This window comes from Ylistrum balloti, unplaced genomic scaffold (assembly GCF_031769215.1).
Source record: "Ylistrum balloti isolate Yb309-2 unplaced genomic scaffold, AGI_CSIRO_Ybal_v1 Utg369806, whole genome shotgun sequence".
Taxonomy (NCBI): Eukaryota; Metazoa; Mollusca; class Bivalvia; order Pectinida; family Pectinidae; genus Ylistrum; species Ylistrum balloti.
Genome location: NW_026781981.1, coordinates 1,114,046 through 1,135,324, shown reverse-complemented (window position 1 = coordinate 1,135,324; position 21,279 = coordinate 1,114,046). Strand labels below are relative to the sequence as shown.

The 21,279-nt window shown below is 34.1% G+C and overlaps 2 protein-coding genes across 2 annotated transcripts; both read right to left on the bottom strand.

Moving 5' to 3' along the window:
• Positions 1–8,425: 8,425 nt before the first annotated feature.
• Positions 8,426–13,067, bottom strand: LOC132544665 (uncharacterized). The gene is made up of 5 exons (XM_060208289.1): positions 13,035–13,067; positions 11,597–11,671; positions 10,493–10,613; positions 9,872–9,991; positions 8,426–9,042 (listed from the first exon to the last, which is right to left on the bottom strand). The coding sequence occupies exons 1-5, from the start codon at positions 13,065–13,067 to the stop codon at positions 8,426–8,428; spliced, it is 966 nt and encodes a 321-aa protein (XP_060064272.1).
• A 3,430-nt stretch (positions 13,068–16,497) lies between these two features.
• Positions 16,498–17,715, bottom strand: LOC132544664 (alpha-(1,3)-fucosyltransferase C-like). The gene has a single exon (XM_060208288.1). The coding sequence runs from the start codon at positions 17,713–17,715 to the stop codon at positions 16,498–16,500; it is 1,218 nt and encodes a 405-aa protein (XP_060064271.1).
• Positions 17,716–21,279: the final 3,564 nt, after the last annotated feature.

Here is a 21,279-nt window from a genome sequence, read left to right as displayed (position 1 = left end):
TAAATCCTGTGGTTTCCTCAATTACATGTGATGTTCATTACACGCTCTCCTTCGCATTTCAAAGACATTTTTAGCAAATTTAAATATGTAATGAATATATGTACACTGATTCAAAAGTCACTGATACGAAATTCACACACAAAAAAGTGTACTTATTAATAGAATTGCTTATATCATGGTTTTTTATTTATTTTTTTCTCAAATTGTTTATTGCTCTGCATCACAATATCGTGAAAAATATCAAAATGCCACATCTAGACGAGTGATTAGTTCTCAAACAATTCCATTTATTTCACAAAAACTTAAAGTACATCATGACGTAAGATAGTATTCTATTTCAAAACGGTTAGTCGTACCATCCAAAAAAATTACTAGTCTAACATATTATCAATTCACTCTTAACAAGTATATGATTTATTGCCAACATGTCAACCTGTTTGTCTTATCTGTAACACATCTAATACGTTAAATCACCACACTGGTTTATACCGATCAGCTGGTAAAATGTCTATGATATCTCCCGCCAGATTTAAGTGGGAAATAAATTAAAATTCTCCCGATTATTGATAATCAGCAAGGAAGGCATTAAAATGACATAGGTGGATTTTATCGACCATACAGTAGATGATAGGCTGGCTCATTACTCAAACCATCTTACAGATCCAAGGGGCATGTATATATCAACGCAGGCATTTCATTGCGGTTCTTATTTTCTTATGTCCTGAAGTGAAGAGGTTAGATGCCATGATAAAGACAACAAAATTCATAGAAACTCAGTAAGTGTAAAGTGCATGGCTGCCGTGTAACGTTGTAACACTGACAATAATGGCCAATTACCGACACATGGCTCCAACCCTGTGTGATCATTAAATGATTATAGCTAGTCTTATCTAGTTTTCAGGACGGTCTATGGACCAAATATCGCCGTTTTGAATGAAATGTATGTGTCTTCTCGCTACCGACGCTTGTTTGTAACATACATACAACTACATGTTCACTATTTCCATCTGATGATAGCTCGACACAAAGCATACCCAGCTTAATAATGTGGTTTAACCACCTGTAAATCTACATCAATAATTTCATATAAAAAATCCTTTGGTTCTTGTCTTTCGTAATAATGGTGAATTTTCTGTTATATGGTGAAAGCATAACTTATGACCCAAGATTCTATGTAGACTGAAGGTAATTGCTAACTCAGCTGATTATGCCTTAGAACCAACGTTGATCCTGCAATGTGTCTTGTGCGACCTCATTACTGCTGCAGGTCATGAATGTCAAGTATATGAATAAATAAAACAAGTGATTAAACGCGATATCGAGTGATGAAAACAAACAAACAAACGAAATCTGACGCCTCGCTCTGATAAACGGACTTACATTAGCACGTGGGATAACATGAGAACACGGCCACATTCAGCCATTCACAACTGTACATGTGCTGGAAGTGTGTATACTTCTTATCAACCTGTTGTTACGGTATAATTAATACACTGGTACCAGCAGTTTGTTAGTCTTATGAAATAGAAGAACACGATAGCCTATTAAAGGTCGTTTTTACTTTACATATTTATCAGATACGTTTCGGTTTTATCTCCTCGGTATCCTGTATATTTTGAGAACAATAAGCAGTTGTGTTATTACGGAGACAAAATGAATATATGAAGTGAGTAAATATTTGTGTGAATGCATTGTGTATCATATCCTTCACATCAAGGAAATGTTCATGGTGGCGGCTACTATGTCGAATGACGTATTATGTAAAATATCACATGATCTACCACCTGACGTAAATTATGACGTAATGAATGACGTAGCAAATGGTTAACAAAAAGAAGAAAAAGAATATAACACATTGACAAAACACCATCCTGGACGCTTTATTTATAAAAAGGACAATATTGTCCAATAGTCAACTTCGAGTTATATACAACACAATGAGAGTAAGTAGCTTCAAAAATTATCAAATCAATAATACATCAAGACCGAATAGCAACTGATATCGAAGCAACTGGAGGAGCTAAAAAGGCGTTAAAACAAAGGGAAATATGACACAAGTTTATGTAGAAAAGCTAGAGAAAAACACGTCACTTCTGGCATCAGATTTGTCATTTACTATGGTCAACAAATCAAGGACAATTGGTTCTCAAAGAATTGAAATACATTTAATAGATGATTGCTCAATTGCGCTTTCTTTACATGATATTTCATACCAATGATAAATTTCTATATGGCAAATAGAATCCTCTTTATTACATTACACATTTGAGTAAGTGTTGCTGAATAGAACAAACGTTGGGATAGTTAAAAGAACTTCCAAAGTTTATGCTGTTCTGTTAATAAAATATCTTATTCGTTCAACACGTTTCATATATAACAATTAATTGGTAGTTTTTTTTAGGAAACAAAGAAAAACCATGTCAACAGAATTATGAGCAAACTAAAATTCAATGAAATCAGGGCAAAGTTCTTTTAAAAAAAAAAACAAAAACTCAATGATAACGAGACCAACCAAGACTAAAACATTGATTCAGCCACATTTTTAAGCTAAAATCATGTCGTTACATTACATTATTTATACACATATGTACTTGAATTTAATTACGTGCAGTTTTTTTTTTTCCTACCTTTAGTAAACAGGTTTCAGTCAAAGTGGAAAGGAATCAAAAGTATTCATTTGAAAATAGATTATCGACCGTTGAAAGGTGCATACTGAACGGTTCCACAATCGAGAAACGAGAACAGATATAATATCTACCTGTTTCCATAAAATTATATACACATCCCATGAGTTTCTCTTCACTTTCAAACATTTGTCTTTATACTTTATACTTTATACTATTCATCGAGGGGAGCTCGCACGTGCATAAACAACTGTTGACTAAATATTATAAATAGTATATAACTGTACACCTTTCTACGGTAGACAGATTTATAATCAGGTATATATTAACATGACACTGATGATTAGATACTAAGGAATGATGATTGACATTATTAACATCCAATTAATTAAAACATATCGCTAATAAGATTTATGCTCTGTTCCGACTTTGTACTAATACTTCTGTGGGATGATTTTGATTAATGTACTTTTTGATATGACAGCACATAACAATACCGTTAATTAATTTGTAGAGTGTAAAGGTAATGTGACTGAAACAATACATATGATGACGGGTATCACAGCTGGGGCAGCAAGTCTTAACCCACACATCGTCTCATTTCATATGATGTATTGCCTATTGTATTTCATCCAGCTAAGATCGTTGAAATAAATAATAAATAAATGTTAGCTTTTTCTTTAAAATAAGTGTTTCGCTTCACCTCACAAAACTATAATAACCGTCTTTACTTTTTTTATTATCTAACTTACAAGTACCCATTCCCGAAAATAGGTCTGCTGGCATAGTCTATAAATAAAATGACAGTACTATACTGATACACAGTTTTGTTTTTTGAAGGGAGATAACTTGACAGTTTTATTGTGAAGAATAACGAAGTAATATTTCTGTCGGTGTGAATAAGTATAAAGCATTTATTACCCCATCCATGTCGCATAAATTGTCACTGATAGTTCGGCTAACTCACGTAGAAATAATTTGATATACTATATTACATTAGTAGGCCTAATTTATTATATATTTATATTATCAGATTATAAGATACAATCCGTTTCTATTATTTTCATTTAGCTTTTTCTCCACATAGTTCAATATTAGTTTATATATCGCTAAATAATATTAGATAGAAATATATGTATAGAAATATATATCTAACGGCAAGTACTTTGTACATATACATAATTTTTTTAATATACGTTCACAACTATTTTATCATTATAATATATGTGTGTATATATGTAGATTAATGTACTTGTTATGACAATAGATATGAAGTATACAGACCTGTAAAACAATCAAAGGGAATAAATAGTTAGACTACGTTATTTTCCCGTGTGTTTGATCTCTGGCAAACATTGAAATACTTAAAATTGGACACTTCACAAAATTACAAATCTCTCAGAGAGTAATTAAAAAATATTATCGGCTTCAAACTAACACTAGTCGACATTCGCTGTTGGGCCTACCACCCATCGCTGTTTTGATCGGAGATAGCCGATTTCTTCACGTGACCTTTCCGAGCCTCGTTTTCACCCGTCGTTTTGATATGATTTCTTACTATGTCTGATTATGTAATTAGCCAAAACTTGAATTGCCAGCCATGTTTCAATTCTTACTTTGTAAAACGACCTCATTTTTTTAGTCCCTTTAAGTATTTGGGATTTTTCCATCTAAGTAAGCCGTGATTTTTTTCACTATTTTCTCATTTTTTTGTATTTTGTTTCTGTTATATTGGTTTATTTTCTTTTCTTGAGATGTTTTAAATGTTTTTTTTTGTATAATTTATGTCTTTTTAATTCTATTTTCAAAGGGGGATTTTTAATTTTCCATTTAATTCTTTTTAACGGAGTTAAGTGATGAACGGCGCTACAAATATAAGGTTGTGAACTATATCGGAGGGTATTTCGTAAAAGTTAGTCTACAGCGAAGTAGAAATAAATCGAGAGTGAAATTGTAAAAAAATTAATCGAATTCTTGATTGTCAATATCTTCACCAGATTTGGTGGTATGATCTTCCGACAGACGATTGGCTTTCTCTTGTCTGATTTGTTACTATTTTCGTTAGAGGCCGAATATGTTTTATCGGGTGTCTCCATTTAAATATATCTTTTGTTCATATTTGGCTTAAGTATATTTGAATTAAAGTTTGAACTGAAATTTTGTTCATAAGTTGGCACGTGTGTATTTGTTCCGGAAATGTCTTGGTATGTACATTAATCGGTGAATGTACGAGTTAAAGAATTTAACGTATTGCTACGTTGACGTTTCGCAGTATGAATACAGGAAATGAATGTATTGCCCTCCAGCAACAAATTCCATATCAAATGAGTTCAGTGGCTATATTTACGTTCCCTATATTTTTTTCTTTCTTTGTTCACTTCAATTCAATTCAATATAAAAAAAAGTGTCAGTGAGATTGCTTATATTCTAAAATTGTTCATAATATTTTTATGACAATAGCTTCATTGAGAAATGTTAATACGTAATTTATAAAATTGGAATACAATGACACCCCAGGCAAGATCCTATGTATGTGTATATTCTTTATCATTTTAGAATAAAAAAATATATTGCAGCGAGTATAGTCAACCTTTCGAATTCTTGTCAATGATTGAATTTTTTTCCTCATAACGTCAATAAACATTCTTTATATTTGTTGAATTTTCTATTTTCTGATAGAAGTATTGTAAGGATGTAGAGTAAATAAACCGTTAATTTAATACTAAATCATTACAAATAAGTGGACCCGGAGTATACACAAGAGAAAACAAACGTGCATTCCAGAAGGATAAGCGTCTTCAGCTTTATACATGGCACTTGCCATGTAAATTCATTCCATATTCAATTACATATCTTGTGAAGTCCAAACGTATATCTTCCTTACTCAGTAATGAAACTGCAGTCATGATAAAAACAGAAATTCCTTGAATATACTATCAGCTGTGACATGTCGGCATTATAGATGGTAGGTATCAAAATATTTACTATTAGAAAAAGGGATATACCTGTATGCTTTACCTGTAGATAGGTGGTGATATATCCCTGGTGGTAGCATGGTAAATGAAGATTGCTGATAGAAATATATGTGTTATGTTCTTAATTTTAGCACAAGGAAATAAACAACAGGAAAATGTATGTAATATGTAACTATGATTATCTTTTAGATCGACAATTTTTCCGCATAAATAAATAGCCGTAGTAATGACGTATAGGAATGCATTCAGCCGATAAAACATTATCTATGTCTAGACCCTACGTTGTTATTAATCAGTTGTTTTATTTTCTCACTCCACAAAATAAATATTTAGGTTACCCTTCATCAGTTGTCAGTTTCTGTTTGTCAATCCAGAACATTTGTCATTCATTTTCCGTTTTATAGTTTTCTTTAATACACTATAGTTCTCAAAATTTAGTATGCATTTAACATTTTTAGCGTTCTTCCATCTACGTCAGTTAAATCTAATGCTTTAGCTGTTAGATAATCTAATGTACGATGCAGAACACGGATTTCTATAGTGTAGGGGAGACTACTCCTGGAAACAATATTTGACTCAAACTGCGCGTACTGCCCAATTGTCATATGCAAGCCCATGTCTGGCGTATTGTATAATGTTTACCTAGGTTTGACGTATTGAATAAAGATTGCCAAATTATGGCCTATTTTAGTAAGATTGCCTAGATATGGCGTATTCTGTTCCGTATGCCTAAATATGGCATAATGTGTTACGTGTGCCTAGATATGGCATAATGTGTTACACATGCCTAGATATAGCATATTGTGTTCCGTGTGCCTAGATATGGCGTATATTGTGTTACGCATGCTTAGATATAGCGTATTGTGTTACACATGCCTAGATATGTTTTTTTTTTTTGTTACACATGCCTAGATATGGCGTTTTGTATTACGTGTGTCTAGCTATTGTGTATTGTGTTACGTGTGTCTAGATATGGCGTATTGTGTTACACATTCCTAGATATGGCGTTTTGTATTACGTGTGTCTAAATATTGCGTATCGTGTTACGTGTGCCTAGGTATGGCGTATATTGTGTTACGCATGCTTAGATATGGCGTATTGTGTTACACATGCCTAGATATGTTTTTTTTTGTTACACATGCCTAGATATGGCGTTTTGTATTACGTGTGTCTAGATATTGCGTATTGTATTACGTGTGTCTAGCTATTGTGTATTGTGTTACGTGTGTCTAGATATGGCGTATTGTGTTACACATTCCTAGATATGGCGTTTTGTATTACGTGTGTCTAGATATTGCGTATTGTGTTACGTGTGTCTAGATATTAGCGTATTGTGTTACGTGTGCCTAGATATGGCGTATCGTGTTACGTGTGCCTAGATACGGCGTATCGTGTTACGTGTGCCTAGATATGGCGTATTGTATTACGTGTGTCTAGATATGGCGTATTTTGTTACACATGCCTAGATATGGCGTTTTGTATTACGTGTGTCTAGATATTGCGTATTGTGTTACGTATGCCTAGATATGGCGTATCGTGTTACGTATGCCTAGATATGGCGTATCGTGTTACGTATGCCTAGATATGGCGTATCGTGTTACGTATGCCTAGATATGGCATATTGTGTTACATATGCCTAGATATGGCGATATATGGCCAGTTATATTACATGTACGTACACTTGTATGCTGACCTACGGCCCATTTTATTACACATGCTTTGTTATGGTCCATTGTATTGGATAAGTCAACTTGTTGCCCTTGTTTTTTTTATATATATATCTATAGCTAGGTATGTCCCATTCAATTTGGCAAATTCAGTTATAGTCCATTGGAAGAAGTATTCCCAGTTATTGTAATTTGTATTACTATTCCTAGTTCTGGCCCATTGTTTTATTCATTTCAGGTGTTACACGGCATTTACACGATAAACAAGAAAAAGACAAACAACCAGACTGTTAGCTGTACAAATCTACTTCAAATAAACAACTCTACAATCAAAATAACGATGACGATGGAAATCTTACATTATGATGAAATTAGAAACAATATGTACATCATGTTGGCATTTTACCAGCAAATTACAGTAAGGTATTAGTACGATACAAATTATGGCTATCAGAGTAGTACAAACAAATTGTAAAAAAATAACACGATTGTTGCGTCACACCACAACGCGGGAGTGACGTCCAAAACGCGGGAGTGACGTCCAATCAGATTTCCCGACACAACAAAGATTATGTCAATTGGTTACTTGACATCTACTGTCATTTCGGGAATAAACAATAACTTTATACAGGTATTGAGGTAGATATCGTAGGTATACTTTTACAATTAATACACGATATTTACAAAACACATAGACACATCAGTTAACTTCTCAAGTAAAACAAGTAAAAACGGTAGGTACATTTGTATTAATTAAAAGGTGACGTGCACGTTACGGCATTCCATTTCGTCACGAAGATGGCTTTCTGGTTTGATCGAGATAACAAATTGAAAAATTGGGTTGGGTATACCTGACAACCCTATCCTCCCCCTCCCCTCCCCCGACCCCACTTATCTTTTTTCTCTCTTTTTTTCTGTCCGTTTGAAATATTTTACAATACTATCGAAGCATACAGACTCAAAATCGTTCTTTAACAAAGCCCACGGTATTTCTATATGCCTCTGTGCTGTGATACAAGTTCGGTAGAGTTATTTCCCTTTAATACTACCTATCTGCATCACGATCGAATGTTTAATTTCAGTCTCATCTTAGCTTCATTATCTGCTATGGCGTTCATGACGATGAATATTGTTATAAAGATGTTGGATTTATGATTTCCTAAATCCACTGGTTGTTTCCAGCTCCGCTGTTAAATGTTTGACTGGTTCCTCCAAAGTCTCCCTGTCCTTGTGATAGTCCCAAGTTGAGTCCATCTCCCAGCTGTGATCCCCCAAACTGCTGCCCTCCTAGTCCAGAACTTTGGAAGGAACTAGCTACTTGACGGTTAGCTGTAGTTCCACCCGTTCCTAATCTACCCGACATTCCTCCGATTAATCCACTGTTCAAGCCAGTGTTCAAGCCACCATTTAATCCCTCATTCAGTCCACCATTCAAACTGTTCAATCCATTTATTCCTCCATTCAATCCAACACCACCAGAAGTCAACTGACGGTTAACTACGCCCCCTCTCATTCCAACTCCACCGTTTCCGGTACCTGCGAGGCCTGTGTTTAATCCCCTCGTGAATTGTTGACGGCGCCCAAGACCGCCGTTCACTACTCCTCCAAATTGACGTCCACCAGCACCAAATCCCAGTCCATTTCCTATCTCTTGTCCTCCGAATTCGATCTGGTCCAGCCCATTGATTCCCATACCTCCTCGAATTCCCCGTCCTCCAGCCATTCCGTTACCCATCGCACGTCCTAACCGTCCGCCAAATGCTTGACCATCAACACCTGTGGAACCAACGCAAACGATTTTTTATGACTATTAGTATACCGCAGACCAGGAAAAATAAAAAAGGGTTTTACCATCTTGTTAGTGACGTCATATATTGATTATTTACATAATATAGCACGTTATTTCAACAGCTTTTGCTATTGTGTGTGTTTATATTGTTTTGTTTTCAACAGAGAAGATTTCAACGATCAGCAAAGCTACTATTAGCAATTTAAGTCATGTATTTTATATAAAAACAATCTTTATTCAAGGGAAATAATGCAATTATTTCATCAAAGCGTTTTGTGCGAAAATGAAAAGTATGGTGTTATGTTATGTGGAAATGATATAAAAGAGTACACGCTTTATATATCTATTGTCATACTCAGTATGTATGCTATTTACTATGATACTGATAGTAAATAAAGCTAGCAAGGCATACTGATTCAATCTATTTATATATTTATGAAACCTTTGTTACCCGCCCAGTGTTTTTTTTTCAGGAAAGAACTCTTTAGCCTCTCTTTTGTTTGGTTAGATTATACCACACAATCAATATAATACAAACATCAGACAGGTCTCTTTCTTACCAAATCTTAAAACTAAGCAATTTGATTATCTAGTACTGCCGCCCCTCTTTTAAAGCCTCGTGGAAGCCCAATATTAGTGGCCAACAAAATAACATTTCACCTAGACCTCCCCCTCCCCTCCCCCATTCCAAAACATCTTGTAAGCCCAATAATAGCGGCCTACTAAATAACATTTCACTTAGACCTGCCCCTCCCCCCACACCTTCCAAAGCCTTGCGTAAATCCAACATTAGCGGCCTACTAAATAACTGTTTACCTAGTCCGGCTGTCCCTCTTCCAAAGCCTCGTGTACGCCCAATATTAGTGGCCATTCCTCCGAACTGTCCTCCTATATTCTGTTGTCTCATCCTTCCTTGTCTGGCTAACAGAGCAGCCGCTGTGGAAACATTGAATGGTGAAATTGTGTTGAAATGCTGACGTAACGGAATGCCAAGAAAAAAGCCTAGAAAAATCAGATTGAAGTTATACATCATCCTACCGGGGGTGTTGATGGGCATCACGTCCACAACACATTTTCTCATAGTGTTGACTTGTAATTGATCAGTCCACTATGAACACAGGGTGGACTGGGAAGGAGAGAATGGCCCGTGTATGCCACTGGGGTGGAATGAGGATTCCTAAGTTTGGAGGGCTGAAATATTGTATCTCTCTTTCACAAAAGTGATGGTCCTGAGCTATATGTGGATGGAAAGCGTGTATAAAGCAAGCAAATATGTGAAACTATGATACAGATTCAAAACTGGACCAGATACGTACAGATTTTAATGACCATGCACCTGTAGAGAATTCCTGAAAAGAAATATGATCTCGGAAACATGTAGTTCTGCAAAAAATTGACATTTGATTCATTTTTGAAAATAAATGATACGAAACTTACGTCTGATACCACGTGTCCTGCCGTTCATCCTATCACAAACAGCATGAGGAATATCAGCATCAAAGGCCTGGTTAGCTCTACATCTCATACCAGCGGATTGGCAGATTTGTGATATTCGTCCCTGCAGAATAAATATAATAAATGCAAGACTTTCATTCAGTCATTCGTGATTATTTGGGAAATCTTGTCTGACAATGATCCTGCGATGTTCATGTGTCATACGAGGACTGATTGATAGGTTGTGAGACTCATATCTAAGGGTTTGACTTGTGGAGGACATATTGCCTTATTTTTCAACACAATTCCCTTCAGTATATATACTCTTTTGCCAGCGATGTTTAAAGGCCCCAATGCCACTTTCAACGAAGTCCTTTCGTGACATTTCAGAAAGTCCTCCGCTGCATGTATGACGTCATCATCTGACCGAAAGTTGCTCTCTTTCAACATTTCATTTGCCTTCTTTACAGTGCTACCGGTTCGACATAAACTGACCAAATTACACTAGTCTTCAAGTACACAGCCTTTAATAGTCAGCGAACAGAAAAGACGAAAAGGGACATCCCCGCTTAACTTCTTCAATGCAAGTCTCACAACTGATAAATCAGTCCTTGCACCTTGCTACGGTATAAACGGACTAAATAAGATTTATGTGTTGTTTTAAGAAAAGAAAGAAAAATAAAATAATAAATTGATGTACAAGAAATTGTCCAGTTTCAATGATAATATTAACTGTATCACTACAAACAGATAGTTCTGACAGTATTCATTATTTGATACGTTTACCTAGTTCTGATGTGTCCAGTGTTACGGATAGAAATTGAATATGTATGGCGCACAAATTCGTGTTAATTTTTATTTTCAGCAATAGCATCACGATTTAATTGCTTTCTGTATCTGTTACCAGTATTTTGATCATATTTCCTATCATAACTAATACCTCATTAATTAGCGTTGTCTATCACTTAATCAATAACCATATTTATACTTTTTTTAGAAAATATAAGTACCTCTTAGAAAACAGCTGTACATTTAGAAACTAACAATACCAGACACGTAACAAATGTATAGTTATTATAGTGACGATAGTAGTGATATTGGACTTACCGTGCACACTCGTGCTATTTGGGACGGGTCGTTTTGCATGTGAAATGCGGAAACAACAGTTACACCGCACACAAACTAAAAAGACAAAACGTATTCTTATTAATCACTTGTAAATCATGGCTCGTATGTGATTACGAGAATCCGTTGTTACAACTTGTGAAAAAAATCATCACAGAGATATCTTATTCAATCAGTTATTTGTATGAATGTAGAATTTTAACAATTATATAGAGGTGAAATATTTAAATATTTAAATATATAACTATTCATTGTATAGTGGTTGTGTTGGCAGAAGGGGTTTTTAACGAAACAGGTGTAACAATGGAATATGTTTATAATAAAAACTGCATACGTCATAAATAATAGCAATAGTTAGGGATTGGTTATAATGACTTCCAACTTTAGAATTAGTAATATTGAAGACGATCTTGTGATATTTCATATCAAAATGTATATAAAACAACTACAGGTATCCTATTTTTTCTCTCAATAAAACCAAATTGATTTATGGTAAAAACCCCTCGAATTATCATATGGTTGTTTCTTTTAGAACATATGCTTATCATCATTATCTTTATCTTTCCAGTGTAGAATTCTTCCATTTTTAAAATTTTTTTCCCAATAATTTGAACTTAACAGCTTTTATTACGAAAAAACGTACAAGCACACCACTTCTTTTAATATTACAAGGAAACGAGTGATTGATAAAGTCACATATATATTTATACATCCAAATAATGAGGTGAGAATGTAATATGTAAACTGGATATGCATTGGGTTCATACAATATTTATGTCCTTGTAATGATGGAGGTGTCACTTCATTACCATTGTGACATCAGTTAGAATGTTATACACGAAGCTACCGGATATAGAATGCCCTTACCAGTAATTGGCAGAATGGTGCAGGATGAGTGACAACCTGGGAGTTTACGAGGACTTTGACCTACTTACATCTTTTTTATTGCAGAAAAATGCCCATTCATTAATTGTAACGCATATTTTAGCACACTAGTTATACTGGGCGTGTACAAGTCTCATATTGAACCAAGTTTGTATCATTAACACAATCATTAATATTTCGCAACTATTTTTTTTCAATGAATGCGTTCCCGATATATCTTAAAGAATGCATTCTCTATAACGAACATACATGATTTAAATATCATATTCTTAATATGTTATTATCACATTTGTATCATTATTTTGGAAATCCTACATCTGTGATTAAAGAATTTCCCAATATTGAGATCAGTTAAAAAAAACCTCCAAGAATCTACAGAATGTACTCATGAATACTGCAAATTTAACAGAACTGAATATTATAAATCCTTGCAAATGCATTTATAGACACTAGCGCAATATTTGCTTCAAATGAAGGTATTCACTTATATAAGTATTGCTAAACATAGAAAATTATATATAATTATAGAACATACCGCGAAGAAGAGATTCACAAGTGATTTCTGCATCTTGTCCAGCTGAACCTGTTCCAAAGAATGGTCACGATATTGCTGATCTGCTGAACACCTCGATTCCGATGTCAACACCTTTTACATTAATCAACCGTGGACAAGATGTGGTCAAAGGAAACCAGACAGGTACAAGACTCACAGGTATGACTTATAGCCTCTTGGTCAATCAGACTAGCCTCAGGCTAACATAGTAGTATGATGACCAGTGTCCTTGATATCATTGGACCTCGGCGACATTACATGATTTTTGTCTCCTATGGGTATAATGTGATAAGCAAACAGACACTAGCTGTGTTATAAACATTTATTTCATAATTGTCATTTTGATTTTTAAGTTGCACCAAAAGTTTTTCTACATATAATTTGGACGAAAGTACATTTGTAAATTGTTCGTTTTAATATATGATAGATTCAATGCATCCTGAAATTGAATGTAATTTACACACCCTGTCCAGTGTGATATTGATATCCTGAGTCAAGTGTACGCTTATTTGGTGTTTAACTAGTATACTATTAGACTTTCTTCACTGCTATTAGAGTTTTTACTTCATTCCAAATTGCCTTTTAAAAAAAAACTTTCTTCGTTATTCAAATAAATACACAACGAAAATGACTTTTTACTTCTATAATCTGATCAGGTTTATTGTTAAAAGTTATTTATCAGCACCTTGATTGATTATTGTCAACACAAAAGCCAGTCTAAATCATTTCAAGTTTTAGTTTGAGGTGTCGTGCAATATCTTTGATTACTAACATGTATACAAAATTTGACAATTCACTTGCAAATGCTGTCGTTAGTACTTCACTGATCATAGATATATAGAGAATCTACATCGATGTTGGTAATGGATCCTAATAAACAAATGTTCGTTCGATTACTAGAATAGATATTTGATCAAGTAATAGCGACACTACGGACAACCTGCCCCTTTATCAAGACACAAATATTACATAAATTACATCACATACACAGAACATAAAACAAATGTAAAGTTATAAATCTATATATATAGCTTTATATATAAGCACTAACGAGAAAGGGTTCTAAACGACTTCTTACGGAGAAAAATGTACATCTTTATTGTATTTTTGTTGAACACATTATCTCTACTTATTAAGTTTTTGTACAGAAAATGACTTACACAAAGTTTTAAACAATAAACAAACAAACGAAAAATAAATAAACATTTTTGCCTATGTTTACATAAATATCTGTACATTTGTTTTTGCAAGGTACTTTTTCGTTCCATAATGGAAAATAATTCATTCTTTTGTATTGTTATTGTAACAAATATTAATCAACATTTAAAATGAGTGGAGACATCAGTCTCGATCATTTTGGTTTTTGGTTTGATGTGTGAATAAAGTGTGTCGGTGTTGGGTATTTATTCAAGCCCTTTAATACATAAGACTGATATGTATAGTGCTCCGCAAATAAATGATAAAATACATCTGCACATTCATCCACTTCCCCATTGATATATATCGCAGCATTTGTAGAACTCTGTAGAATCATTAAACATGATATTATCACGCATAATTATTCACGAGTTATTTCAAATGAGGAAGATCTAACGTCACAAATATTGGTGATTAACATAATTACCTTGAAATTACGTCATATCTGGCATTAATTCATTGGGTTTCTTTACAAATATACATGGAATCTGACAGATCATACAAACGTTTGTACGTACCTTCATCATTCAAACGCTTGTAATGGGCAGTTAACGTCTATGAATTTGTTATACATCATGTATCTCCCGGGGGCATCTATACGGTCAGCTATAATGGGTCATACAGCGCCAGGGAGTGTTATAACTGTCCTTTTTTTCATGTGACGTCATTTTTCACTACTACTGATGTGTAGGTGGTTCCGACTCTCGTGAAATAACGAGGAGTAAAGCGGCTCCAGAGCGACTCTCTGACACATTTATATTGCTTTCAGAGACTTTCCTGTCATTATCGTTATGACTTAAAAAAAAAACGGTATGAGAATGATTGAAAGTGCAGACGAAATAATAATTACGTTAAGGCAGTTCAGTTTTTTTTTTTTTTTTAACTTTTTTGAAAGGAGATTTTGAAAAGCAAATTCCACCCGCATTGCTCAGAGTTCATATCTCTTTGTAGTGATAGCTTAAATAATCAGCTTCACAGGGGCCAATTAAACTTCACAAACATGTAATAAATTGTCCCCCGTAAGTCGACTTTCATGGTCATTAACATTGTTTAGGAAAGCAAACAACCACATGGGGCAAAAAAGAATACATATGCGCCTAACAATGAGTGAAAAGCAAGTACTTTTAAGTATAAAAATGTGTCCAATAATGATTTTTTTTTCATGTCGGTATTTTCTTTGTTTTCTTATACATAGTTTAGATTTACACAGATCTTGATTGCTGGTAAATGTATTGATATGATCTGCCGATAATTGATACCCCTTCTACATCAGCCGTTTACCTAGATCTATTCCTAGCAAGAAAAAAACCGGACAGCGTTTTATGTTAAGCGTGAGTTTTTAAATTTCTTACTATCAATTTTCCATTTCTAATGAGCAACATTCCTACATTCCCTACCCATGGTGTTTATGTATCCAGCTAATTTCATATTCAATAGACTGTTCTCATAATCAAACTTTCCGTGCAAGATGTCGGCGACTGTTAGAAAACCTCACAAGACGGGGATGGAGAGATGCAGATTGATGGAGAGGATGGGAAAGTTTCACAATCGTCGTAAAGATGTCACTGGGAAATATTCTGTTTCCTTATGCAATATGAAGTTTGACGTGTCTAGTGTTCGAAAGTATACCTGTTGGTTCCGATGTTGCTAACGTGTCATTTGGGAACGAGACATTAATTGCTTTGATTAATCAAGATTTTCATGGCGAGCGTCGTTGATGAAGTAGAAGACCTTTACTACTGCTGAAACTCATGGTCTTTTTCTCATAGTTCTTTACACGAGTCTCTGTGTTACTCGTTTTTTGTTTGCTTGTTTTTGTTTTTTTTCATTATTCTGTTTCTGTTAATCAGGCGTGTTAACATGTATGTATGTTCTTTCTGTGTTTACTTGCTAGCTAATCATTTCATGATTTGTTTTTGTTTTGTATTTTTTTATTCCGTTTCTCATTCAGGAAGGAAGTTGGCATATGATGTTAAATAACGTGTAGACTTGGATGTGAAACGTTAATGTCTAACGTAGTAATGATAACAATCTCGACAAAGCAGACATCAGTAAATGATGGTAAAATGTAACAGATAGAGAATTCCTATTTTTTTTCATAAATAACACGTATCTTACATCCCATCGGATGTAAACTTTGACATTTTTCACGAGTACGCAATGTTACCACCCTACCCGGAAAAATATAATTCTTCTTTACATCCACGCATTGCTTTTTATTTTAAAAACATAAACATCTTCTTTTAAATCATATCAGTCTATTGTTACAGATACGTTTACCACCGTGTATTAAATGCGATTGTACGTAAAAATCTTTCAAATTTTTGTACAATCGTTTGTAGCGGTGTTGATGGTGTAAGCGATGACACATGTCACAGAATATTGACTGCAGCACATTACTTACTGTTTCAATGGAATAATGTCGTCTCCACTCAAAAAACTCTAGATACTTGTTAAAACTTCTTGATAAAGTATTGATGTGCTCTGCAAGCTTTTTTAAGCTTTTGAATTGTTTTGTGTCAACATAAGAGTTTGGAGGATGGAATATAGAACGCTTAGCACCATCGCGAATCAGCGGCACAATCTGATGAGAAAGAGAAAGGTGAAGAGACTTTTCCGTGACGTAATCTTCGCATAAAGAATTTTCTAACGATAGATAAAATTTATAGCGTGTATCCAATACATCGAAGCAGTGGTCCTGATGATTTGCGGTTAAATTCCACACGCCCTTCCATTTCTGGGCAGGTTGACCGCCACATTTAAGATTCCCGCATTTACCATATATATCAATGTCCATTCCATAGGATCGAAGCTCCCGTACAAATTTGTCTCGTTTTGAAGGAGCACCGCAATGACTTATAAAGCCGACAGCTGTTTTGGATTTTGATCTCAGTAACTGAAATGTCTTAGTAATATTGTATCCAGTTTCGTGCGGAAAGAACTTACCGTACACTAAGTTGAAATCGGAGTCCCTCCTGTACGTGCATGTCCAGTTCACATTGTCATTATAGCAGCTTCTATATGACTTGTGTTTATAATCTGGGGATTCGTGTTCAAATAATATCCAAATTTGTCCATCTTTTCTTTTTGTCCTACATTTTCCGAAATCGTCCCATCTGAACATCACTGCATCTGCTCTATTGAGCATTGCTTTTTCTTTGGTAAGAACACACTTTGATACCGGACAGTTTTCAAAAACATCAGGGGTATTCCACTTATCACCAACCCACTCGTCAAGCCATCTGGTTAAACCATATGCTAGGATAGTCTTTATAGAATCTAAATCGTTTTCTGTCCTATAATCAAGGCTGGTATGATTTTGTTCTTCAGATTTCATTGTTGCAGCAACAATATATGAATATGAATATGAATTCAATTGGGCGAACAGGACCGCTGTAACAAAGACAGAAATCAGGCACACACCGCGTTGTACTGAGTGTGACTGTAAAAGTTGTCTAAACGCCATCTCCAACTGCAAAGAGAAAAATATACATACAATATTACTTACTAAATTCGCGATATTCACGCAGAGCTGATTTGAACGAAAAAATGAAATTATAATTTGATCAAAAGAAATAGACTAATCATACATTGAACACTCTATCTATTATAGGGCTAAATCATTCTGTACAACTCCCGATCTATGGTGAAAATTCTTTCGAGAAGATTTCTGTATTTGTTTCCTGTGCAAGGTACAATTGCTAGTATTTCATCGAATGACAAGGAGTTTAAACGAACAAGATTCAACAACCACAGCATGCAGTAAATAAAGTGTTCATATTCATCAATATATACCGATTAACATAGATAACAACTATTACAACAACGTTCTTAATTGACACAGAATACAACACAAACAAACATCCGAGATAGATTCGGGCGCAAATAAATAAATAAAAAGCAAACATATTCATGATTAAGTGTTTGGCTTGGACCAGTTTCTAACAACTATTATCTGCCACTTGAAAACTATAAATACTGACACACAAATAAGATTTTCAAAACAACAAATTCTAATTTGGTAGATGATCAACCTTCTAACACGAAAAGAAACCTCAAAAACCTGTCCACTTTCGTTTCTTCAATGTCTTACATTGAATATCATCGATATGTATATAGATTCGATTGGCAAATATCATTTTCATTACATTTGTGCCTCTGGATGTCGTTTGTGTAAAACTAAGTCATTACCTATGTTTCCTATACCAGCACACACAATGAAATATTCACAGTTGATTAGAGGGGCTGATAAAGCATATCTTATATATAATTTGATACCAATTCGGTGTGTACCTCTTCATGTAAACGTCGTTTTGCATCGTTAGCATTTTAAGTTGCGGACTAATCATGTCACTTTCTGTCTTGTTTGACTATACGGTAAAATTAGTTCAAATAACGTTTTCCGAACATTATTATCATAATTATTTTCGCGTGTATTCTATCTAACAATCATTTCTATGTTAACAACAGAAGCATTAACTGTCTGAATATAATGATTAAAAGAAAAAAACAATTCTACAACTTTTGATCTACAAGAAAACTCACATTGTCCTCCCCTTTTGTACTAGTCTTTTTAAGTATGTAAAACGAATTTAGCCCGAGTTAATTGTGTATGGTGGAACAAAATCAAAACGCTGAATCTAAACTAAAACTGCGATTAGAGAAATCCTGGACACGTGCAACTGCAATCAATAAATTAATTTACTTGAAGGGTTTCTTTAAGCCCCTGAAGGAAATTTGTGGCTGGTCTATACTGCACTAATTAAGTATTGTTATATTACAATGTTCTACAATCACCAACAACAGAATAAAAGTACCGTTTAATAGTTGAGTACATGTTCGACTGTTGATAAATCTATACCCTTAACGCCATGACTGTACTACTAAATGAATTATATATATGTGTGTATTTATATTGAAAATCGTTTCTATAATTGAAATATTGATATAAAAGACATTTAGGAGAATAGAAGTTCAAACACCCTTTACTTACACAGCTTTTTACTGATTCCAACTAACGAATCAGTTAAAAGTTAAATGTAAATGTAAACATTTTAGTGTAAGCAGTATTGACAATGGATTTTACACATTGGACATGTTAAGATCATGTATAGATATTGACATGAGGGCTTAAAGTCCGTATTCTCAATCACTGACCACCGATGGTAACCATTGTAAATATATATTCGGAACACTAGTAGAAATGGTATACACGTGTGTATAGTCTGAATGTCTGCAAATGAAGTGGAAACCTTTACTTTCGGGCCGACAGTATATAAAACGCGGATTAAACGAAAATACGCAATCGTCCATTTAAATTCCTTAAAAAAGAAATCAATTTGGTATGGATCGTGAATTTATAATTACCAATATATACATATGAGGAAATATTCGTAGATAGAAAATTGTTATTACGTAAAACCTAAATACACTCCAAAGACTTGTTTGCAAAGTGTGTTATTTATATTAAGACACACCCCTAAGACTTGTTTGTGCTATTTATATTGTATTATTTCGATGGCAATAACGACATGTGTTTATTGGTAGGCTTATTATCAGCATGTTGATGTTGTCCCAAAAGAGACACACAATTAAGTGTTCCAACTTATTTCCAACTATTATTCAACAAATAAATTACAATAATACAATAAATCGACGTTGTTACTAATTTACAATACACTGTCAAATCTTTAGCTTCATAAGACATTGAGTTTTCTAAACCGCCTCGCTCGGCCTCAAAATATCCCTTGTTGACAGGCTACTTCTTGATGCGTTTAGTTAAGGTAAATGTAATGGAAAGTTACAGCCTAGGAAGGTTTACATTGTTTGTCAGCACAACTGGTGAATGATTAAATAATTACAAGAGTCCTAGAAGAACGAATTAGCTATGCATGATAAGTTTAATTCATGGTTTTGCACTATTGTATATCAATATAAATTTTTATCCAGGGTGCTATTGACCTGCGTGTCTTTTGTATAATTTGTTTACATCTTTACATGTTCATTAAAAATGAATAGAAAATCAATTAAACATAAACTTAAAATCATGACATATTGCAGTATTATCAATAAGGTAAATGTTTTCAGACACATAGTTACTTTATCACATATATAGTTAATAGGTCTATGTACAACGAAGTCAAATAACATGTTTGGAATAAACTTACTTAAATAATTTTCTTATTTAAAATATTAAAGCAGGTTTTAGACGTGAGTTTACATATTTCACAACTTGATAAAACGAAAGACACTTTATCACTATCAGACATATCTCTAAAAATATCATTAAAAGATTTCGCTTTCGAGAATAAAAGAGTTTTAAAATCAATGTGCAAGACAATATATATTACAATGTATGTGACAATCATTCAAACTTACCTCGACAACGATGTCACCCTAACTTCAACAAGTAGAATATTCACTAAGGCCACTAGGTTCGATCTCTCTAATCCAAAGTCCGTAACTTGGAACATAGCTTGTCATATAGGTACTTCCATTCAACCGTTACAACAACATTCATTGTTGTGATATAGTACAGACGAAATGAAAACATCTCTTATGTATCGGGAATTCTAATATACATCGAAGATAATAAATTAATCACGTTCCTGAAACACTACATCAGGGAACTTTGCAAAGCAGACCAGTAGTCTTGATACAAGTATTGAATTACATGTATGGACAGTCTATTGCAGTGATTCTTGTTAGTAAGAGTGTGAACTTTACTACTAAAAAGAACTCCCAAGGAACAGATCTATGTTAAAATTAACTTCAAGCAACACCGCTGAAATAAATTAAACTGTAGCTAGAATACGTGTTAAAATAAAAGTTATTACACACTAAACGACACACCATAAAAATCAAACGTCTAAATACCTGTACAACAGAGACAAACACATAACATAGCTGTTCTAAACTTCCCTCAATCGAAGCAAACAAAAGCAAGTATTTCAGCCACATGGTCTTGTATACAAGTTAAATAATAATTATCATTTCTGTAATGAAGTCGAGATCTGTCAAAGTAACACTG

Excerpts from the sequence above, each read along its gene's own strand:
- LOC132544665 (XM_060208289.1), bottom strand. The coding sequence starts at position 13,067 with ATGCAGAAATCACTTGTGAATCTCTTCTTCGCG. Across the intron at positions 11,672-13,034 it reads TTGTGAATCTCTTCTTCGCG|TTTGTGTGCGGTGTAACTGT; the intron begins GTATGTTCTATA and ends TTGTCTTTTTAG. Across the intron at positions 9,992-10,492 it reads CAGGACACGTGGTATCAGAC|CGGCTGCTCTGTTAGCCAGA; the intron begins GTAAGTTTCGTA and ends ATGTTTCCACAG.
- LOC132544664 (XM_060208288.1), bottom strand. The coding sequence starts at position 17,715 with ATGGCGTTTAGACAACTTTTACAGTCACACTCAGTACAACGCGGTGTG.